Source organism: Lithobates pipiens, unplaced genomic scaffold (assembly GCF_037356315.1).
Source record: "Lithobates pipiens isolate NorthernLeopardFrog02 unplaced genomic scaffold, aLitPip1_a1.2 Scaffold_3, whole genome shotgun sequence".
NCBI lineage: Eukaryota > Metazoa > Chordata > Amphibia > Anura > Ranidae > Lithobates > Lithobates pipiens.
The window spans coordinates 8,495,597-8,520,658 of NW_027507790.1; the positions used below are offsets into that span (position 1 = coordinate 8,495,597).

The window sequence follows — 25,062 nt, forward strand, 5'->3', positions numbered from 1 at the left end:
GTATATACTCGAGTATAAGCCGAGATTTTCAGCCTCTTTTTTGAGGCTGAAAGTGCCCCCTCGGCTTATACTCGAGTCACCGCTGTCTGACTGCTCGATCAGCGTATCGAGCAGACAGACGGCGGACATTAAAATTCAAAAGCCGCGCCTCCTTCTCCGCCTCCGCCTGTGATAGGCGGAACACTGAATTTCCCAGCAGTCAGTGTTCCGCCTATCACGGACATCCGTTCATTCTCATACTACGGACGAGTATGAGAGGATGTCCGTGATAGGCGGAACACAGGCTGCTGGGAAATTGAGTGTTCCGCCTATCACAGGCGGAGGACGGAGGCGCAGCTTTTGAATCGTAGAATGGCCGCCGAGAAGAGCGGCGATCCATCGGCACGACACGGGACGGAGGAGGCACGGGACAGAGGAGGCACGGGACACCGGAAGGCACGGGACAGAGGAGGCACGGGACAGAGGAGGCTCGGGACGACGGCGGCTCGGGACGGAGGCTTGGGACACAGGTAGGCTGGACACACACACAAGGCTGCACGGACACACACACACACACACACACACACACACACAGGGATGGATGGATGGATGGATACACACACACACACACACACACACACACAGGGATGGATGGATGGATGAATACACACACACACACACACACACACACACACACAGGGATGGATGGATACACACACAGGGATGGATGGACGGACACACAGGGATGGATGGATGGATGGATGGATGGATGGACACACACACAGGGATGGATGGACGGACACACACACAGGGATGGACGGACACACAGGGATGGACAGCCATGTCTCACCCTCGGCTTATACACGAGTCAATAAGTTTTCCAGTTTTTTGGGGGTAAATTGGGGGCCTCGGCTTATATTCGGGTCGGCCTATACTCGAGTATATACGGTAATAATCAAGAATCTCAAACCCGATCCTGATATTTGTCATAGGACATAAAAAGTCAGTCTAAAATTGCAGTTTCTCTCATTAGTAAGTTCCCAGTTTCCTGTGCGATTCACATGCGATCCGGTAGCAGTGTGATCTTCGCCCATTCATTTGAATGGGCAGAAATCCCGCTGGACTGCACCAAAAGCAGTGCATGCACCGCTTTATAAAACACACAGGATCCGGATTGCATGAAACTATTGTACAATACAATCTGGTGCAGGCAAGTGCACTGTTTGTGACCTGCATTTGGGGTGTCATTAACACCGACACTCGCTGCAGATCGCAACTGCGATGAGTTTTGAACACAGTGCAAAGAACATGCACAGAACGTGAGTTTCCCTTGCCCTGTTCTGGTGTGAACTGGCCCTAGAACTTTGTGTCTGGGCTGGCATTCCTTCATTCTAAAATTGCCTTTATGTAGCGTCAATACAACGTACAGATTGTGGGGTGTGGAGAGATCCTAAAAATAATAAAAAAATAAAAACTTCAGGCCCTTTCACATGCGCAGATGCAATCAGACTCTTCAGTCTCCTTTTTGGAGCGGCGGGTGTCAACGGACACATGTCTGTTGACATCTGCCGACATCTGATGCTGTCCACTAAAAACAGACGTCTGGCGGATCAGATCAGATGGCAGTTGGGTGTGAATGGACAGGTGGCCCATTTACATCTGACCACCCATAGAGCAGAGCAGGCAGTGTCTGCTCTGCATAAGTGGAGCGGACACAGACTAGCCATCTGTCTGCTCAGCAGAGATCAGCGGACAGATGCCCCGCTGAGTGGGCAGACTCCAACGGAGCCCGCCCCGTGTGTAAGGGGCTTTACACATCTAACAGAGGTATCCTCGTGATTTAATTTTGAAGAACATTTTCTGAACCCCAGAATTATTAAGACCTTTGGTGCAAATAATCCATCAAAAGGTAATGTTCTCTGTTACAGAAACAGAAAAAGTATTCAGAAGGTTAAAATGTGTAAACAAAGTATAGATTACATAACTTCTTCCAGCAGATGCAGGCTTATTGTAACTTATTAATAATTGCAACTAATTACCATTTGATAGCTACCAAAATGCCACCAGTACTAGCACATATTTAGTGATGACAGCCGCCATAACACTGCAAAACGTTCGGCACTACAAATGTACTAAAAGAAGGGCAGTATGGTTGAGTCCTCGAAGAACCACATAGATCCTCTGTGTTTGTGTTGTAAAAAGGCGATTACAAAGAACAGCAAAAAATTGTTGATAGCTGTTGTTCTGATGTCCAGGTGTCTTGCTGTCTCAGCCAAGTTTTGCAAAGGATTATCTGTATTGGCACTTTCTAATATCATCCTCTTGATGTACAAAAAAAAAAAAAAAAAAAAACACCTTTATAAACCTTATAGTTCTGCAGGTGCCATAAAAATGCCTTTCATCTGTACTTCTCCCATCACACAAACCAGATATTACAAGTAAAAACATTGTAGTTATCAGATCACGCTGTACCTCTGAGAGATAGATAAGTTTATATATGGCAAAAGGAACACAGCACAGGTTTGAATAAAAATGATTAAAAAAAAATAAAAATAAAAAGTTCAACCATATTCATAGCTGTCCCTTGTCACAGTTGCTTGCATTGATGTGTCCGCTTTGTGTTTGTGACCCTCGCTTGATGTCCATGGAGAGTTTGGGATGCTTACAAGTGACAGGTAATGGATTACAGTTCTTCAAAGAAAGCCACTCTGCACTGTGTGCTCTGCAATGTGAGCTGCAGGGAAAGAAACAGTGTTAAAAGATAAGAAAAATAACTGGCTTTTTTCAGAATTCTAACATCAAGTGCTAAAACAAAAATATTTCGGATACACAGCTGTTTTACTTGGCCAGTATGTACAGTATATGAACTGTGAAGGCCATCAATCCCAATAACTCCTAGAAAATATGCTGCTATTAAAGGCACTTTCCAGGCTAAAAATATAATTAGCTGTTGAGTTTTTCCTGACCCTTCGATTGAATGGGCAGCCCAATAGAGCACAACAATAAATTACTTTTGAGTTAAAGAGACCCTGTAAACAAATTAAACGGCTGCAGGTAAAAGCACAGAAAAATTAACAATTTTAAAGGCATACTTTTAGTGTTTTCTTTTAATTCGTTTTTTTGGTTGCAATGTGTCTGAGAACTTGCTAGAAAAACCCGACTAGTCATTCAGTTAGCACAAGCCCCTATTTACATGCGATAGTCCTCACCTCTTCTGGAAGCGTCTAATAACAGTCAATACGGGCTTAAAATGTTACAAAAACCCACAAGAGTAAAATCAGTCTGTATATGCAGAAAAGCATGCTGGTTATACTCCCTGTGGAATCTAAGGGGTTAATCCTCTGCATTGTGTAAAAAGGCTGTTTGATCCTGTCTTCTCTGATCCTCCCCTACATTTACTGTCCCCAATCTGCTGATAGCACAGAGCCTTAGGAGGCACTCTGTACATGCTCAATTTAGTGTGTACTGCTAGGGAATTGTTTTTTTTTTCTGGGGGGGGCACAATCAGCCCTGGCCAATAAGCACTGTCCAGGCAGAGGATCAGGGGTCCTGCAGCCTCATAGGACAGTCAGAGAAGAATGAAAACTTCAACCAGCTTTAACTAGACACTCAGAGGTCACAAGACTGCTATATACTTACTGATGAGAGCAGTTTACTGTATCTCATGAAAGGGAGTACACCCCTCACATTTTTTGTAAATATTTTATTATATCTTTTCATGTGACAACACTGGTGTGCCCCTGCAGATAATATCCCACCTACAGGGACGGTAGCATAATCTGGGTATGCTTTGTTCTCTGAACAACGCAGAATAAGGATTCACGCCAATGGTAAAAACAGGAGACTTTTGGTGCGTTATGGTCGGGCAGCGTCCTTGACTTCGAGACCAGCCATGCAGCTTCCTTTGTCTAGCTGAAGATGATAGCTTACAGAGACAGGGGGCGGGAAATCATACACGCTGCCCATACCCAAACACATCCATAAGACTACCCTAGTCATTGTTCATTGGTTGTTGTATAACCCCACCTGTTTGAAGGAATGCCTGTGCTTGATTGGTCGATTGTGAAACCATGAGACTCTGTTATATGAATAAAGACTGCTCGGAGGTTCAGGTAAGGGGGATCGAGCGATGGGGTTAAGAACATCAGATGGTGATCATGTCTGTTTATTTGGGGAAATGCGGGAGACATGGGTTGTTTAAAGATGCATTATACCAAAAGGCTGAAAGGGCGCTTAACAGTAGTAGTATAGTGATTTTTCCACAACATAAAGATGGCCTAGGCTATAAGATGATTGCCAAGACCCTGAAACTGAGCTGCAGCACGATAGCCAAGACCATACAGCGGTTTAACAGGACAGGTTCCACTCCAAACAGGCCTCACCATGGTTGACCGAAGATGATGAGTGCACATGCTCAGCGTCCTATCCAGAGGTTGTCTTTGGGGGAAAAAAAAAAAAAACCACATGAGTGCTGCCAGGATTGCTGCAGAAGTTGAAAGGGTGGGGGTTACCCTGTCAGTGCTCAGACCACACGCCACACACTGCATTAAACTGTTCTGCATGGCTGTCGTCCCAGATGGAAGCCTTTTCTAAAAGATGATGCACAAAAAAGCCTGCAAACAGTTTGCTGAATACAAGCAGACTAAGGACATGGATTACTTATTACATGTCCTATGGTCTGATGAGACCAAGATAAATGTATTTGGTTCAGATGGTGTCAAGCAACCAGGTGAGGAATTACAAAAAGACAAGTGTCTTACCTACAGTCAAGCATGGTGGTGGGAGTGTTATGGTCTGGGGCTGCATGATGCTGCCAGCACTGGGGAGCTACAGTTCCATTGAGGGAGCCATGAATGCCAACATGTACTGTGACATACTGAAGCAGAGCAGGATCCCCCCCCCCCTTCGGAGACTGGACCTCAGGGCAGTATTTCAACATACTGACACCAGACACACCTCCAAGACAACCACTGCCTTGCTAAAGAAGCTGAGGGTAAAGGTGATGGACTGGCCAAGCATGTCTCCAGACCTAAACAAACCCTATTGATCATCTGTGGGGCATCCTCAAATGGAAGGTAGAGGAGCGCAAGGTCTCGAACATTCACCAGCTCCGTGATTTCGTCATGGAAGAGTGGAAGAGGATAGCAGTGGCAACCTGTGAAGCTCCGGTGAACGCCATGCCCAAGAGGGTTAAGGCAATGCTAGAAAATAATGGTGGCCACACAAAATATTGACACTTTGGGCCCAATCTGGACATTTTCACTTAGGGTTGTACTCACTTTTATTGCCGGAAGTCTAGACATTAAATGGCTGTGTGAGTTTTTTTTGAGGGAACAGCAAATTTACACTGTTATAAAAGCTGTACCCTCACTATTTTACATTTTAGCAGTGTGTAATTTCTTCAGTGTTGTCACATGAAAAGATATAAAACATTTACAAAAATGTGAGGGGTAGACTTACTAAAATAATTGTGTTTCCTTGTTCTGTGTACAGTGAGAGACCAGATAGTGAATGTAGGGTCCTGTGTTTAGTAACACTTTAACTCCTCTGCCCTCCCTGCATAAATATTTTATGTAACTCATGGGGCAGGAGTGGAAGACTACTACAGTGTCACTTGATTGACAGCTCTGAGTCTGCTCAGGATGCGGACATCAAATCTAAGATGGCAGCACCCGGCTGTAGTCTTTGGACTTTGAGGTCTACACATAGGAAGCTTTTACAATACACATGTACATACCCAGCATAAAATGTTACACATTGTAAAAACACATAGTATAATCTTATGGAAAGGTTTTAGTTGCAGTGAATGATCTAGCGACAGAGTATCTTTAAGCACCAATTAGATCTTTACCCTTTGTTTCATGCATAGGAAGCCACATGAAAAATACATGGTTATTGCTAGTACTACCGTAAAACATGGTTGTGTGTTTCAGCACTGGCCTAAAGAAATGTGACTTGATTGTAATGCATTTTACTTATGTCTAATGAAAGGTGTCCTGTCAGAGAACCTTTCTTCAAACCAGGAACATACTGGAAAAGGTTATAGTGTGAATGGTCCCACAAGAAAACCTGCCTGGTAAAATCTGAAAAATAAATAATGCTCACAGGGTATAGCAATGTCTGAAAGGTCAGACAATAATGCCAGATTTCACCTTCTAGGGCTGCCGTAGGCAAAGAAAATAAAACTAAAATCTGGGCTGCCAACCCTGGAGAAACTAAGCAGGAAGCATATGGGTGATTATATAGAAGTAACAGAAGGGCTGACATTTTTAGTTAAAAATGATCATAACTGCAAAAGTAAAAAAATGTTCAATTATGGTACTACCTTTCAATGAAAAGACATATTAAAATAATGTTGATGACAACTGTACGAAGTCCGATTTCTGCAGCAGCAGGACTATGTATCTCTATAGATCTATGCAAGCCTTTTCTAGCCTTATCCCACTGGACTGGATCATGCTGGTACTAGTCTAATGGCTCTTCCTATACTAAAGTGCGTTTTAACATTAGTGTTAATTGTTCAAACAGCCGAATAGCTATAAGAAGCTTTATTATTTACACATTTCTCTCTAATGTGGGGGAGTTTAGTTAGTTCTAAGAAATACCTCTAACACATTCAATGTCTGCAAAAATTGGTTAACCATTTAATTACAATGAACTTTAGGAGCTCATTGGCACTATGGCATTGCAGGAATGTCCAATGTACCAGTGACACTACACCAGCACATTTAACGCACCTTATTGCAGCATGTGAATGAGCCCTAGAGAACCATGAATGTTTGCGTTGTGTTGTATTGTATTGTATTAAGGCAGCCCATTGAAATAGAAGGGCTGGCAATGCATCAAAAGGTCCTGAAAATCAGATGCGTCCCAAAACCTGTAGCAAAAACGCACTACGCGCTGTCGTGGGCTGCACGGCATGCATGTTTCCTTAGTGCATTGGGATGCAATTCAAAATGGATGGCACCACAGCTCATGTAACCTGTATTGCATCATGTTACCACAACACATCAATGTCAATAGGCCCCAAATACAGCTGCAGGCAAAGAAAATTACATAAGCACTTTGCATGGACTATACAAATACAGTTGTGTGAAAGTATTTGCCCCCTTTCTCATTTTTTATGCATATTTGTCACACTTAAATGACTCAGATCAAACTAATTTTATTACACAAAGATAACCCGAGTAAATACAAAATGCAGTTTTTTAAAATGGTTTCAATTAAGGCAAAAAAGCTGTCCAAACCTGCCTGGCTTTATGTGAAAAAGTAATTTCCCCTAAACCTAATAACTGGTTGTGCCACCCTTGGCGGCAACAACTGCAATCAATCGTTTGCTATAACTGCTGTGGAGCAATTTTGTCCCACTCTTTGCAGAATTGTCTTAATTCAGCCATATTGGAGGGTTTTCCAGCATGAACGGCCTGTGTAAGGTCATGATACAGCATCTCAATTGGATTTAAGTCTGGGCTTTGACTTTGACGTTCAAAGCATTTTGTTGTGTTTCGGATCATTGTCCTGCGACATAACCCAAGTGCACGTGAGCTTGAGGTCATGAACTGATGGCAGAGCTCAGAATTCATGGTTCCATCAATTATGGTAAGTCGTCCAGGTCCTGAAGCTGCAAAACAGCCCCAGATCATCATGCTACTACCATGTCTGACTGTTGGTATGATATTCTTTTTATGAAATGCGGTATTTGTTTTATGCCAGATGTAACGGGACGCACACCTTCCAAAAAGTAAAATTTTGGTCTCAGTCCACAGAATATATGCCTAAAAGTCTTGAGGATAATCAAGATGTTTTTTGGTAAATGTGAGATGAGTCTTTGTGTTCTTTTTGGTCAGCAGTGGCTTTGGCATTGGAACTCTCCCACTGTCCCTGGAGTTTCAAAGCCTTGGAAATGCCTGCGAAACCCTTCCTAGACCGATAAATGTACATTACTTTGTTTCTAATCTGTTCTTGATTTTTTTTTTTTTTTTTTTTTTTTTTTAAGATTGTGGCATGAAGCCTGGCTTTTTTTGATCTGTTAGCGTGCTTTACTTTGTCAGACAGCTTTTGTTTACGTTATTTCTTAATTCAAAAGTTCTGTCAGTAATCAGGCCTGGGTGTGGCAAGTGAAATTTAACTCAGCTTTCCAAAAAATTGTGGTTAATCACAGTTCATTCATGATCCAGCATAGGAGGGGGCAATTACTTTTTCACATAGGGCCAGGCAGGTTTGAAAAAGGTTTTTTCCTTAATAAATGAAATAATTTAAAAACTGCATCTTGGATTTGGGTTATCTTTGTGTAATAATAAATCTGAATCATTTAAATGTTAGAAATATGCAAAAAAAATAAAAATCAGGAAGGGGGCAAATCCTTTTTCACACAACTTTACATAAATAGACTCATTTATCTTGCATGTTCACACTGTCAGCCTTTCTCAATTGTAAGGAATTTTAAACAATGTTACTCCAGGACAGCTGAGGTTATATTGGAATCATTGGAAAAACAACCGGAAGTGTGTTTATTCAGGCTTTGCTTTAGATTAATGAATCAACTAATGATTCCTCTTGTACCAAATTGTAATGCAACGTCTGCCTTCATTTTGTTAAGCGCTGCGCAAACTGTTGGTGCTATATTAATCCTGTATAATCATAATCATCATCATCTAGGCATTATGTCAGAAAAAAATACAACTGTTCAATTTCCTGTAAAAATACTGCATTGCAAATGAATGCAACAGAAAATAGGCATCCTTTTAAAAAGATTATGTATTATTAATTTGGTGGAAAACTCATTCACAATGTATGAAAAACACACAGTCGCCAAACACTGTCGTGCAGAAGAAATACATTCTCATACAAATAAGCAATATTACCATGGAACAAATGAAGAATTTAACAGTGCTAGACATACTGAGGCAGGAAGATATGGCAAGGCAAAAATCAGGCTGAATCACCCAGGGCCTTCTCATCTCTCAGCTTTTCTTTGCTGAAGATTATGGGCTTAAGCTGGCCATACACAGGTAGAATTTAGTTTGAAAACTGTTATTTTCTACATGTTCGTTCCATTTTCTAATGGTTAGTGTGGCCAAATCAACAATGGTTTTCAACATAGATGAGGAAAATGGAAGAAGGGTGGAAAATGCTTTAACTGATCAAACAGTTTTGATCAAACAAAATTCCAAATGGAGCACAGGATTTCTTTTTGAAAATCACATTCACTTCCGTCCTTCCTGAAACTATATGGTAAAATTCACAACAGTCACGGCAATCAAATAAAATTTTCCTGACTTTTATAGGAGATTTGTATAGTCACTTATGGCATTATTGAATTCTCTAATGAGCTTTGTGTGAACGTTCATACAAAAATCTAATTGCGTATGGCCAGCAGTGTAATACCACAGTCTGGATAACATGTGAGATGTGGTGCGTAACAAACTTTTCTTCCACTTATGGTTAAGTGTTTGGCTGAAGCCATTTATTATCAATCAACTGTGTTTACTCTTATTAAAGCGGAGCTCCACCCTAAAGTGGAGCTTCCGCTCATTGGAACCCTCACCCCCTCCGGCGCCACAATTGGCACCTTTCAGGGGGGAGGGGGTGCAGGTACCTGTACAGTACAGGTATCTGCACCCACTTCCGGCATAGATTTCTGCAGAATCTACGCCCCTTTCCGTCTGCTGGGAAACACACGGATCCCAGAGACAGCGGGGATCATCCTTATTGCGCAGCGCGACTCGCGCATGCGCAGTAGGGAACCGGGAAATGAAGCCGCAAGGCTCCACTTCCTGATTCCCATACCCAAGATGGCGGCGGCAGCACCCGAGAGACGATCGAGAGATCGGCTTCGGGTGCTGACATCGCGGGCACGCTGGGCGGGTAAGTGTCCTTATTTTAAAAGTCAGCAGCTGCAGTATTTGTAGCTGCTGGCTTTAAAAAAAAAAAAAAAAAATTAAAAAAAAAAGTCGGAACTCCCGCTTTAAATCATAATGGCAACAGAAAACTACCCAAATGACCCTGATCAAAAAAGTTTTCATCAATGACAGCTTGAAGTCTTTTGTGGTATTTGTGGATGAGGCTCTTTATCTTCTCAGATGGTAAAACTGCCCATTCCTCTTTGTAAAAAGCCTCCAGTTCCTGTAAATTCTTGGGCTGTCTTGCATGAACTGTACGTTCGAGATCTCCACACAGAGTGGCTGAATAATATTGAGGTGAGGAGACTGAGATGGCCACTCCAGAACTAGAGCAGCATGATTCTGGTCAAAATGAAAATCGCAGTTTTTTTGCTTAGAGGATAGATTGCAACTTTCACATGAAAAAAAAAAAATAATAGATTGCGATCTTTTAATGATTGATTGTGCAACTCTATCCAGAATCTTCACTTTATTGAGCTGTAGCCAATGAAAGGTCGACCTGGCCTTGTGTTTTGGAGCATTGTCATGTTGGAATGTCCAAGTACATCCCATGCGCAGCTTTCTGGCTGATGATTGCAAATGTCCCTCCACAATTTGACAACATACTGCATTCATCTTGCCATCAATTTTGACCAAATTCCCTGTACCTTTGTAGCTCACACATCACCAAAACATCAGCAATCCACCTCCGTGTTTCACAGTAGGAATTGTGTACCTTTCATCATAGGCCTTGTTGACTCCTCTCCAAATGTAGCGTTTATCGTTGTGGCCAAAAAGCTACATTTTGGTCTCATCACTCCAAATGACTTTGTGCCAGAAGGTTTGAGGCTCGTCTCTGTGCTGTTTGGCATATTGCAAGCAGGATACTTTGTGGCATTTGCGTAGTAATGGCTTTCTTCAGGCAACTCGACCATGCAGACCATCTTTCATCAAGTGTCTCCTTATTGTGCATCCTGAAACAGCCACACCACATTTTCAGAGAGTCCTGTATTTCACCTGAAGTTATTTGTGGGCGTTTCTTTGCATGCCGAACTATTTTCCTGGCAGTTTTTACTGAAAATTTTAGTTGGTCTACCTGACCGTGATTTGGTTTCAACAGAACCCCTCATTTTCCACTCCTTGATTAGAGAACACTGCTCTTTGGCATTCTCAATTCCTTGGAAATCTTTATATCCCGTTCCTGTTATTTTACAGTTCAACTACCTTTTCCCACAGATCCTTTGACAACTCTTTTGCTTTCCCCATGTCTCAGAATCCAGAAACATCAGTGCAGCACTGGATGAAAGATGCAAGGGTCTGTCAGGAGTCCAGAAACTCACTGACCTTTTAGACACACATACTAATTACAAGCAAACAGATCACAGATGAGGATGGTTACCTTTCATAGCCATTCAAACCCCTTTGTGTCAACTTGTGTGAATGTTATCAGGCCAAAATCTCCAGGGTATGTAAACTTTTGATCAGGGTCATTTGGTTAGTTTCTGTTGTCATTATTATGATTTAAAAAGAGTAAACACAGTTGATTGTTAATAAATGGCTTCAGACAAAACACTAATCATGAGTGAAAAATGTTTGTGTTATTCATATTCTCTGAAAAATTGCCAAGAAATAAAATTCTGCCAGGGTATGTAAATGTATGAGCACAACTGTACATACCTCATTGTGAGCAGGGAAATGCCACAGGTAGCAGTGTGTGTGTGTGTGTGTGTGTGTGTGTGTGTGTGTGTGTGTGTGTGTGTGTGTGTGCCATATCTGTACTAAATGAAATTCTTTGGTAGGTAAAACTGCAATTTGCTTAACACACTGAAAATATGTGAAGGAAAACTATCAAGGGACACATTCTAATAAAATGTCCTAGTTTATAAACTATTTTACATAAGTATAAAAAAAGTTCTTAATTTTGCAAACTTGTAATGCAGAGTGTTTGCATGCTTTGTTGTGCACAATAGGTCCTTGGCTGTCTAATAAGACAGCAGAGCAGTAGCTGTGTGGACTGCAGATCTAGACATCACTGTATCTACTTGGAGAAGGAGGGGGTGTCCCTTTCTTGAGTCATTCAGATGACTCATTCAGCTGTGTGTGTTTGTACCTTGAGATCCCGCTATTCTCAGAATCACAGTAAATCAGCATTCTAAAACACAGGAGTACCAGACTCACACTTGCCACCTGCTGGCTGGAAAGCTAAATGAAATATTTATTTGCAGCATATTACATTTACCAGACTAAATATAGAAATACAAAAATTTCAAAAATAGATTTGTCACTTCCATGTTACAACAAAGAATAAAATCCATGCAATAAATACAAAAAGTATGAATACATTCCCTTTAACAGTGCGGTCAGTATTTTCAGTGTCAATACACGGATAGTTTTTAGTACAAGTGGTATGTAGTATTATTCATTTGGCTTCCCATGCATGAAAGCTCATTATGCCCCTTGCACACAGAATGTCTAGCCCGTGTGTGTCCAATCTTGGCATTTTAGTGCCCCCAGGATGCACAGGTGCAGCATCCAGCCCCACTGTCAGCAGCTTGTCAAAGACTATGACAGACTGAAATATTCTGCACCTGAACTGAACACTGTACCGAGTGGTACTCCCGTTCGGGGCCCTGTGTGTTCAGGGATGTATGACCGAAATACAGGTTGACAGGGTTGTATGTGGCACCTGTATCTGGCAGGCACACTAAAACACTGGGATTGGACAAATAGGGGTTAGAAGCCCCTTGTACAGGGGGCCTAAATATGTGAATGAGGAATAAAAAGACCCTGGTACCAGCCAATAATTTCAACAATCATCTTCCCATAGGATTAGATGTGCATTTAATGCAGATTAATAATAATAATTTACCTGTAAAAGCCTCCCTTGTGCAAGTATTCAAAATCCAGAGACTGCTGCTGGGTACCGCCATCTTGGTCAAAGTGTCAGCAGCCCAGGCAGTCTCAAATGACATTCCTCGAGTTCTTTATTTATAAAAAGTCAATGAGGGCACAAATGCAGGAGTTGTCAAAGTGTAATTAAACCCAGAATTGTTTTTAGGTGCATCTATAAAAGTAGGCAGTGTACCTTTTAGTAAAAGCTTGCAATCATTCATGTTTTCTACTTTTTGAAATACCTGGTTGATCCTGCTATTTCTCTTCACGTTTGTTGTTGGCAACCTTGTGGTAGATAATTCTCCAGTTAGTTAAGTGTTGCCACCCTTGGTACGGATGCTCCACAATTGTACTGCAAGTCATCCCACACAACACAAGTTGCTGTAGGGGCAGTAAGCGTGCTTAGATGGGCATATTCTCCTCCCTCTCATCTGCCCCATGTGGTCTGTGTCATCTAGCAAGGCGGATTTAGCGGGGAAGCAATGAGGGCTGTGTTCTCTCTCCCCTCTAGCTCCTCCTTCCTGCCAGTGCAGCACTCCAGTATTAACAAGCTGGTCACTGCTGTTATGTACAGGAATACAGGAGCTGCAATGGCAGGCAGGAAGGAGGCGGGGTCATGGGGGGGGCAGGGTGCAGGCTATGCTCTCTCCCTCAATCCAGGAATGCTTCATTGGCATCTTCACATGACTTCATCAGCTGTAGGGGCAGCTAGAGCACTTAGATTGGCATGTTCTCTAACCCCCAGCTGTCCCACATGATCATTGTGTCATCTAGTTAGGCAGATCTTGCATGCTTCTTCTCCAGCTTGCACAGCATAGCAGGATCGGATCTATAGTTGTCACGTGACTGATATTATATATATATATATATATATATATATCGGCTATGATAAAAGGTATTTGGGGTTTTTTTTTTTTTTTTTTGCCATGTAATACTTTCATTTCAGTGTGGAAAATGAGGAAGATCTACAGAACATTGGGTTTAATAGCACTTTAACCACTTCAGCCCTGGAAGGATTTGCCCCCTTCCTGACCAGGCCATTTTTTGCGATACGGCACAGTGTTACTTTAACTGACAATTGAGCAGTACAACGCTGTACCCAAATAAAATGGATATCCTTCCCCCCCCCCCACAAATAGAGCTTTTGTTTTGGTCGTATTTGATCATCTCTGTGATTTAAAAAAATGTTTGCGCTATAAAACAAAAAAAAAACAGGTTTACTTTCTGCTATAAAACACATCCAATACATTTTTATTTTTTAAATCAAATTTCTTCATCAGTTTAGGCCAATATGTATTCTGCTACATATTGTTGGTAAAAAAAAAAAAAAAAAAACACACACCTCAATAAGTGTATATTAATTGGTTTGCGCAACAGTTATCGCGTCTACAAACTATGGAATAGATTTAGGGACTTTTTTTATCGTTTTACTAGTAATGGTGGCAATCTGCGATTTTTAGTGGGACTGCGACATTGCGGCAGACAAATCTGACACCAAGTTACATTTTTTGGGGACTAGTAATAATACAGTGATTAGAAAAAAAAAGGCACCAACCCTGTATAAATGACATTGGCAGGGAAGCGATCACCAGGGGCAATCAAAGGGTTAACTGTGTTCCCTGTGTTTACTTACTGTGTGTGGGGGGATTGACTGACTTGAGGAAGAGACACATCTATGTTCCCGATTAGCAGGAATCGCAGATCTGTCTCTCCCTCGCTGACAGAGTAACGGTCTGTCTTGTTTACATATGCAGGCTGTCATTCGGTCTCTCCAATCAGAGGGTGCACAGTGCCGACGGTGCACACCCGAGAGCCGCGATTTTGCGCTAAAGGGCCGCCTTGCCACAGTATATGTACGTGGGGTGGTTCTTAAGCAGTTAATGTTATAGATGTATGCAAAATCCATGTTTGTTCAAGCCAATTATCATATCAAATCTCAATAGGATTATATATAGACAACTTTATAATCACCAGACACGGATATAAATCGTGCAATACATATGCATTCAGTACAGTTATAGCAGATGAAGAAATATTGGTTATTCCATGACTTGGAAAATGTTTTACAACTTTAGAACAGAAAGAGTATGGGTGGATTAAATCAGGATACAAGTAGATTAATTTGGGGGACCAACCACGGGAAGATTTAGGTCTGGTAATTATCGCTTTTAAAAGGGGGAATGGCGTTGCGCTGACCAGTAAGGTAAGGAACCATCATAAGAGGGGACAGTGGGAAGGGGGTTGATTTTTTTTTTATTGATTTTTGAGGGGATGGCGTTGTGGTAGGGAAGGTAAAAGGAAGAGTCTGTAGGGATCTCAGTCTGAATTTTTGAGAGATTAGTCGTAAATGTTCTCCCAGAAAGCTTTTCCCGATTGACATTGCCAGCATTGATCTGGTACCAAGGGTGTAAACTTATGGATCAGTGATGGACTTCTGTATCACCTCCTGCGTATATTATAATTGCATTCCTGGAAGCAAGCATATTATCTGGATTTCAGTTCTTAACCACATCAATACAGGGCACTTTCACCCCTTCCTTCCCAGGCCAATTTTCAGCTTTCAGCGTGCTTGCATGTTCAACGACAAGTGCGCGGTCATGCTACGCTGTACCCAAATGAAATTTTTATCATTTTGTTCACACAAATAGAGGTCTTTTGGTTGTATTTATTCATGACTCGGTTTACTTTTTGCGATAAGCGAAAAAAAAAAAAAAAAAAAAAAAAGGAAATTTGGAAAAAAATAAACTATTTTCTTTATTTTATTAAAAAAAAAAAAAAAATCCAATAAAATCCAATTTTGTCATAAATTTAAGCCAAAATGTATTCTGCTACATGTCTTTGGTAAAAAAAAAAATAAAAAAAAATACTGTTAAGTATAAGTGTATTTGAATGGCTATTAAAAGGTAACCATCCTCACCTGTGATCCGTTTGTTTGTAATGAGTGTGTGTATAAAATGTCAATGAGTTTCTGGACTTCTGACAGACCCTTGCATCTTTCATCCAGTGCTCCACTGACGTTTCTGGATTCTGAGTCTGGCCGAGCACTGGTTAAAGCTTGTAGGAGGAGTTTTCATTTTACTCTGACTGTCCGATGAGGCTCATATACATGGGCCTAAATTGATGAAGAAATTAACCTTTTTAAATGTACTTATTGGATGTTTTATAGCAAAAAGTAAAAAAAAAAATTTTTTTCCCAATCATGAGTTTTTTTTTTTTATAGTGCAAAAAGTAAAAATAAAAAAAAAGTGCATAGGTGATCAAATACCACCAAAAGAAAGCTCCTTTTTTGGGGGAAAAGGACAATTTTATTTGAGTACAGCATCACACAACCACACAATTGTCAGTTAAAGTAAGGCCGCGTACACACGGGCGGACTGTTCGCCCAACCTTGTCCGCTGAACAGTGTTTGGGCGGACAGTCCGCTCGTGTGTGGGCTTTCAGCGGACAGTTTCAGCGGACAGTTGGACGGACAAAGTCTTTCGGAAATTCCGAAAAACTGTCCGCTGAAACTGTGTTTGAGCGAACAGTCCGCCCGTGTGTGGGCCTGTCCGCTGTACTTTCGAAATGAGCGGACTGTTCCCGCTCGGAAAGTCCGCCCATTTCGAGCGCGTGTACAGGTAGGCGGGGCCCGCGAAGGAGACGTCGCGGGCTCTGCCGCCTGGAATGGGCTTAAAGGGGAACCCCAACGCCGAAAAAAATCGGCGTGGGGGTTCCCCCAAAGTCCACACCAGACCCTTGTCCGAGCACGCTACCCGGCCGGCCAGAAAAGGGGGGCGACGGAGCGCGCCCCCCCTCCTGAGCCGTACCAGGCCGCGTGCCCTCAACATGGGGGGGTGCCTTGGGGAAGGGGGGGCCGCGCGGCCCCCCCACTCCAAAGCACCTTGTCCCCATGTTGATGAGGACAAGGGCCTCTTCCCGACAACCCTGGCCGTTGGTTGTCGGGGTCTGCGGGCGGGGGGCTTATCGGAATCCGGGAGCCCCCTTTAAGAAGGGGGCCCCCGGATACCGGCCCCCCACCCTATGTGAATGAGTATGGGGTACAATGTACCCCTACCCATTCACCTGTGAAATAAAGTACAAAAAAAAACACAACACAGGGGAAAAAATATTTTATTGCACAGCTCCGGGGGTCTTCCGTCTTCGGGGGTCTTCTCGCCGGACTCCTCCGCTATCTGTGTGTAGCTCTTTTACTAGCGGAGGAGTCCGGCTTTCTTCCTCCCCGCCGCCGGCCTCTTCTCCCGACTTCGGGGGTCTTGTCCCCCTCTTCGGTTCTTCTGCCGGGCCACCGCGCCTTCTTGTAGCTCTTTTACAGGCGGTGGCCCGGTCTTCTGTCGCCGCTGTCGTCGTCGCCGCCGCCGCCTTCCGTTCTTGTTCTTCTTCTTGTTCTTCTTCTTCTTCTGGAGATGTTGACTCGACGATCTCTCCGGCCGGAATGCCAGAGCCGCGCTGTGCGGTCACTTATATAGTGACAATGGGGCGGTGTCACATGGTATATGTCACATGGGTTGGTCACATGGTGACCCCGCCCCCTTACGATGTCATAGTCCCCATGTGACATCAACCCATGTGACCAACCCATGTGACATATACCATGTGACACCGCCCCATTGTCACTATATAAGTGGCAGCGGAGCGTGTCCCTGGCATTCCGGCCGGAGAGATCGTCGAGTCAACATCTCCAGGAGAAGAAGAACAAGAAGAAGAACGGAAGGCGGCGGCGACGACGACAGCGGCGACAGAAGACCGGGCCACCGCCTGTAAAAGAGCTACAAGAAGGCGCGGTGGCCCGGCAGAAGAACCGAAGAGGGGGACAAGACCCCTGAAGTCGGGAGAAGAGGCCGGCGGCGGGGAGGAAGAAAGCCGGACTCCTCCGCTAGTAAAAGAGCTACACACAGATAGCGGAGGAGTCCGGCGAGAAGACCCCCGAAGACGGAAGACCCCCGGAGCTGTGCAATAAAATATTTTTTCCCCTGTGTTGTGTTTTTTTTTGTACTTTATTTCACAGGTGAATGGGTAGGGGTACATTGTACCCCATACTCATTCACATAGGGTGGGGGGCCGGTATCCGGGGGCCCCCTTCTTAAAGGGGGCTCCCGGATTCCGATAAGCCCCCCGCCCGCAGACCCCGACAACCAACGGCCAGGGTTGTCGGGAAGAGGCCCTTGTCCTCATCAACATGGGGACAAGGTGCTTTGGAGTGGGGGGGCCGCGCGGCCCCCCCTTCCCCAAGGCACCCCCCCATGTTGAGGGCACGCGGCCTGGTACGGCTCAGGAGGGGGGGCGCGCTCGCTCGCCCCCCTTTCCTGGCCGGCCGGGTAGCGTGCTCGGACAAGGGTCTGGTGTGGACTTTGGGGGAACCCCCACGCCGATTTTTTTCGGCGTTGGGGTTCCCCTTTAAGCCCATTCCAGGCGGCGGAGCCCGCGACGTCTCCTTCGCGGGCCCCGCCTACCTGTACACGCGCTCGAAATGGGCGGATTTGCCTCCTCCTTACGTGGGCGAGTCCGTTCATTTCAAAAGTTGAGCGAACTGTTTGCCCAACCTTGTTCGTCAAACAGTCCGCTCGTGTGTGGGCAAGTCCGCTCATGCAAATTTTGAGCGGACTGTTTGCCGAAACTGTTTGACGAACAAGGTTGGGCAAACAGTCCGCGCGTGTGTACGCGGCCTAACACAGTACCGTATAGCAAAAAATGACCTGGTCATGAAGATAGGCTTTCTGGGGCTGAAGTGGTTAAAGGTACTGAAAACATTCCATAAAGTGCACTTGGAAGTAAAGTCGCTGTAGATCCGAGGGGGGCATGCAAGGAAAATAAACAGCATTTTAGCTTGCACATGATTGGATAATAAAATCAGCAGAGCGTCCCCTCATTTCAGATCTACCCCTTAGATTTAGAGCGACTGCACTTCCAAGTGCACTTGCAGTGCAAAGTGGATTTGCCTTTCGTAAATAAACCCCATTGTCTTTACTTTCAACGAAGTACAAACTTCTTGCAAAGTATTTTTAAAAAATGGCTAGAATACTGCGCCCAAGCCAATATAATTTTAGCTCTGTAAGTGTTGTTAAATATCCAAAGAGATTTCATCTTCTACGCCAATGTAAGCACAGAACGTCTGTATGTATAGGAGATAGAAGAATATTTCAACATGCTAGGAAATCATAGTGGCAATAATTACCAGTTCTCAACAGAAAAGTAATATAGTTACCATGTAAGTGCTGCAGTTAAACGCTTGAGGAAGAAAAGCCACAAATGGTCTGCCATTGTGACAATGGTCAGCAGATTCATTACCTGTCATTGTTGGTGAGAGATACCAGGAGTTCTATTGCCCTATTCACAACAGACCCTTGTAGCATGTATTCAAAGTCTACTGTATATTGTTGGACATTTAATAAGAATACTGAAACATCAGTGTTATTCCCTGGAATACATAGCCAGGCAAAAAAATTAAAATTAAATTATATATATATATATATATAATTATATATATATATTTTTTTTTTTTTTAATCTGCTGTCCCATTTTTTTATGCGCAGTTTTGTTCCACACAGCACACTAGGTGAGCAGTTAAAATGCTTACATAAATTACCAGTACACTGTACTGTTAGATCTATTTCATTTTGCCATCCTTTAGGATAAAAAGGTTGGTCCGCAATCAGTAGAAGCATCAATGTGCCCTATTTTACAATGCATTTGTCACACAAACACTGAACTGGCTTACGAGCGCTTGTGAAATCATCTGATCCCGAAGGTTACTTGGCTAAGAATAATTGATACAGCTTGACCAAGCTATAGATTCTACAAAGAGAGGTGACCCAATGAAATTGACAGCTGCCAGGCCTGCATTCACTTGTCCATTTACCAATGCCTTTTTTGACCTCAATTAATCTTTGCAAATTTCAAATAAAACAAATTGAGAATGCGCTCAGACTTTCATTACACAGTTACTATAAATTTACTCGGTCTTTGTAGACTTTAAAAGCCTGCATTTCTAACTGTGCATGTGGTACACAGAGAAAGTAAAAGCTGTAGTTTTTGTGCATATGATTTACTGGAGAAAAAAAAACCTCTATTCTTTATTACAATAAACTGAGAAATGTTTAAGCGATATTAAACACATACTATTTAATTTACATTTGCCTTTTTTCCCTAATCGATATACAGCTCTCGCACGACCCAGCTCTTTCCCAGCATGTCTACAGGGAAACCTAAGCAGGAGGAGCCTCTAATAATCCGCTGCTGGTCAAATGTTCAAAATAAAAAAACACAGCCTTTAGAATACAGAGTAAAAATAAATAATTGATATCAAACTGCTTCAAACTGTCATACAAATATATATTTGAAATCAAATCTTAATTATTTTTGGCAATAACATGTGCAGGCAAATTTCTGCCAGTCACAGGTTGTGTCTCACCCCTCCAGCCTGTGTCTTAACATAACAGGGAGGTGAAGCCACCATCAATCAAAATGTAATATCTCGCCTCCATTGTGTTTAGCTGGTTAGTGGACATGGAGGAGGGAGGAAGTGTGCAGTCATTTACCACTGTGTATACACCCACATGTGTGACTCTATAGTCACATTGGTGGCTCAGATGTGATAGGGAGGAAATGCTCAGCATGGAAACGCACTGAAAACTGAGCATGCGCTTCAAAATCCCGACTGCGTTGGGGACCGTGGACAGGAGAGCAAGATAGAGAAGGATCAACCAGGTTTTTTGCAGACTCCAGAAAACAAATCCCATAGAGTGAGTGAGTGAGTATGAACAGCATATAACACCATTTATTGATAGTTTTTTTTTTTTATGTTGTGGGATTAGTAACATTTTAAGTTTAACAGATTAATTTTCACAAGTGTAAGAGGGGCCCCCTCTCCCCTGGCCACCAATGCAAGGGGGCCCCCTTCTCCACCGGCCACCAATGCAAGGGGGCACTTTTTTTTGTAAAGTTTCCCAGAGACCACAAGATAATTTCAAGGGTTCCTTTGGGGTAAAAAGGTTGAAAAATGCTGGCCTAAATAATCCATTAGAAAATAACAGGGTGGTAAATATGTACAAATATTTCTCTCTTTTGGATTATAAAATAAATTCAACAGAAAAAAAAAGAGGCAACATGGATTTCCACTGGGCCATTTGGAAACGTATACCAATTTTGGATTTTCAGGACGGTTTTAACTAGAACAATTAACTAGAAAACGACATTCATGCTCTGATGGAATACTAAATATCTGAGACACCAGCCTGTGTTCTCCCAAAGCAACCAGCTAGATTTAAACTACTAGGGAACAAAAGAAAGAATTTAACTGGTTGCTTTAGGGCGACACAAACATTTCTCAATTCATACACTTTGATAAATGAAATCAAATTGAATCCTCAGCGCTGATATACAGTGTGTGCATTTGTTAGTCTTGGTACAGTCTGGTTCACACGTGATGTCATATCTACTCTGCTGTACCTTCTGCTCTGCCAACATAAATGTCAGCAGAACAGACAATTTATTGCAATCCCAGCCTATTTTCCATGAATGATTAGCCAGGGGAGACTATAACAACAGCAAGTAAATGGAGTGCGTTTGTTATTGAGAAAATGTACATGTACGATACATGTGTATGCCAGGCAATGGGATGATTGGCCACAGTGACAGTACATGGTGTGATGAAGACTACATACCGGCATAACAAGACGTGATACCTAACCCATGTCTGCAACCCTTCCAGAAAACTAACCCTATACAGTATGCAGTAGCTGTATAGGAGACCTGCTTTTACGGCTGCAATGATGAAAAATGTTAAAACTACCACGTTACAATTAACAACTGCCATAACAGAGAAACTGCCATATTAAAGAAACATTGAAAGCACGTCCTGTTACAGAAAGACATTTTTCAAAGAGCTCTTATGCTTTAGAAAGGACCATGTCAGAAGAGACTACAGCAGCACCACAACTTGCAGGTTGAATCATTTACCTTGTCCTATTCCATATCTTCTCCACGCTGCAGATAATAACACATGCTACAGAACTATGGGAAACTGCAATTTGTTAGGGAAAAAAAAGTACCTTAACAGGGACTCTGTGGGATTACAGTATTAAATATTAGATATCGTTTATTAAAACTGCTTGAATTATTGTCCTTAGATTGCACAATTTATGCCAATATTAACCACATAGTCAATAATATACAACTTCCATCTAGAATTCAGAAAAGAAGGGCTGATACTACCTGCAAACTACCCCGCCTCAAGTGCTTCTGCAGACCTAACTTAATGACACAAACGCTTACATCATGCTAATCAAACAGGTCTACAGTCTTTTGAGACAATGATACAAGCTTACAGCAGAGGGCCAATGTAATTTATGAATGACTGATGCAGTTATCAATCCACATCTGGTGGCCATCAGATTATATAGGATGGTGAGGGTCATGGAGTTTAAGTTAATCTATATTAATAAATAGTATGTTCAGCGAGAACCTTGATGAACAGGGGCAAGAGAAGGTGCTCATACATATTGGCCATTTAGGGGCATTTCTCCTACTAGCAATTTTATTTGGTATGGACCATAAAGTTGGCTGTTACATACCGTATTTATCGGCATATAACACGCACATTCATTTTAAGAGGGAAGTTTCAGGAATAAAAAAAAAAAAAATCTTAAATTTTAAATAAGGAACTTTGAAGCAAAATAAGGGTCAGTGCCCTGACCATTGCCATCAATGCCCATCTGCAGCCTCACAAGTCCACATCAATGCAGCAGCTTTACCATTGCCATCAATGCAGCCCAATCGATGCCCATCTGCAGCAAAGAGGGGACAGGGAAGGGAGGGGGGGGTTGGGGCAGGATGAGCGACAGATTACATACACAGTGAGAATCTCCTATGATAGACAGAACAGTGGTCCAATGGCAGCCCAGGAGATAGGTCTTCCTATTACAGAGGCCACCAAGTAAACAGGAGATTCTCACTGTATAATCTGACGGCGCTCGCCACGCCACGCCCCCCCCCCCCCCCAGGCAGCTAAAATTGAAGTATTGGCGAATAACACGAGCACGCTATTTTCACCCGTTTTTTATGGTGAAAAAGTGAGTGTTATATGCCAATAAATACAGTAGTTAGTCAGGTTGAAAAGAGACACAAGTCCATCTAGTTCAACCATAAAAATAACTTACAAAAATATCAAAACAAACAATGACATATACCCAATCCTATACCCCCAGTTGATCCAGAGAAAGGCAAAAAACCCCAGCAAAGCATGATCCAATTTGCTACAGTAGGGGAAAAAAAATAAAAAATTCCTTCCAGACCAAGAGGCAGTCGGATTTTCCCTGGATCAACTTTTTTTTTTTTTTTTTTTTTTTAAATCTTTTTTATTGGTTTTATAACAAACATACACATATACAACAGTGGATGTGCCCTCACAGCCTCATCCACGACCGGGCCCGGAGGCCCGCAGTTACCTAACAACAAAAGCTAACGTACTAAGAACAACCCAATTCCCCCCCCACCCCCCCCCCCTCCCCGTCACATCTCGACCGTTTCACGGATGCTAATTTTCCTCAAAGTCCTGTACATGTGGGAATATCACATGGAACTATCCCATTGTTTTATGGGGTGGTATCCCCCTAGACTATACCGGTGGGTACTAGATTAATAAGATCTCGTCTAATGTGCGACCACAGCATCTGGGCTCAGGATAGTACCTCATCCCACAGTATCTCTGGAATGCAACCATGAGTGCCATATCTTGTCAAATTTTCGCAAACACCCCCTACTTTCATACGTGGCTTTATAATAAGGTAGCATTGCATTCACCAAGCCCTTCCATGTTAATAGGCTCGGAGCCTCTGTTTTTTTCCATTTCATTAAAATGGCTTTCTTAGCGTAAAAAAACAAAATAGTAAGCATTGTTCGCATGGCCCTCGTAGGGACCACTTCTTCCACCAGGCCCAGGAGACACACTTTTATAGTCAACGTTATTGGGACCAATATTAGTTCTGACACACACATGACCACTGCAGTCCAGAACCCCTGCACTAGCGGGCAGTGCCAGAAAATGTGATCAGTGTCAGCAGGCGAATGAGAACACCTCCAACACTCCGCCGAGACTGGGGGGAAAATCCTATTCAATCTGGCAGGTGTATAGTAGCTTCTATGAAGAAATTTGAATTGTATCAACCTATCCCGTGCCGATACCAAGCAGCTAAACGGCTGGGCCCATAGTTCGTCCCAATCCTCCCCCTGCACCTCCGGAACTTCAAGTGCCCACCGTTCCCTACACCTGACGATTGCTTTGGGAGTCGTCTTGAACAGCTCCTTATATGATACCGAGAGGGGTTTCGTCAGATCACCACTAGCCAACAATGTCTCAAAGGCCGAGGGCATGGACTCAACTCTCCGTTCCTGAAACTGGACCTGGAAAGCATGTCTGACCTGCAGAAATCTAAACAGGTAGAAATTAGGAAGATCATGTCTCGCCTGGAGCTGTGGGAAAGACAGCAACTCCCCGTGAGAAGTTATGTCTTTCAATGTCTTGATTCCTTTACTTGCCCAGAGCATGGGGTCCGGCAAATTATAAAAATGAGAAAGGGTTGGGTTCATCCAAATGGGAGTGGAGGGCGACACCCCCCTAAAGCTGGGGCATGCCACCCTCACCACCATCTCCCAAGCCTTAATAGTAGCTTTTATGGTCAGCGTCAGCGGGAGTTCTGATTTAAGGCCCCTAAATAGAGCAAAACGTAAACTATCATAGGACCCCAGGTGTCCCTGGATCAACTTTAGCTATAAGTGCAACTACCCAGTTATATTGTGTGCATTTAGAAAAGAAACCAGGCCTTTCTTAAAGCAATCTACTGAGTTGGCCAGAACCACCTCTGGAGGGAGTCTATTCCACATTTTCACAGCTCTTACTGTGAAGACACCTTTCCGTATTTTGAGATGAAATCTCTTTTCCTCTAGGCGTAAAGAGTGTCCCCTTGTTCTCTGTATTGAAGGTAAAGTGAATAACTCAACACCCCTTATATATTTGACAACGTTGATCATATCCCCCTTAATTGCCTCTTCTCAAGAGAGAATAAATTCAATTTCTCTAATCTTTCCGCATAGCTGAGCTCCTCCATGCCTCTTATCAGTTTGGTTGCCCTTCTTTGCACTTTCTCCAATTCCCCGATATCCTTTTTGAGAACTGGTACCCAAAACTGAACTGCATATTCCAGATGAGGTCTTACTTATGATTTGTACAAGGGCATAATGATATCTCTCTCTGGAGTCCATACCTCTCGTAATACAAGAAAGGACTTTGCTCGCTTTGGAAACCGCAGCTTGGCAT

General features: G+C 43.0%; 1 protein-coding gene across 2 annotated transcripts in view; it reads right to left on the bottom strand.

The window, feature by feature from the left end:
* Positions 1–649: 649 nt before the first annotated feature.
* Positions 650–25,062, bottom strand: part of NF2 (NF2, moesin-ezrin-radixin like (MERLIN) tumor suppressor) — a 171,960-nt gene continuing 147,547 nt past the window's right edge. The window contains exon 18 of one of the 2 annotated variants that reach the window (XM_077461223.1): positions 650–2,713. Coding sequence is in view for 1 of the 2 variants with exons in the window: in XM_077461222.1 (XP_077317348.1) it covers positions 2,663–2,713 (51 nt within the window). In the remaining variant the exon portion in view is untranslated. The remainder of the gene's footprint in view (positions 2,714–25,062) is intronic. The other variant, XM_077461222.1, reaches the window with a different exon arrangement.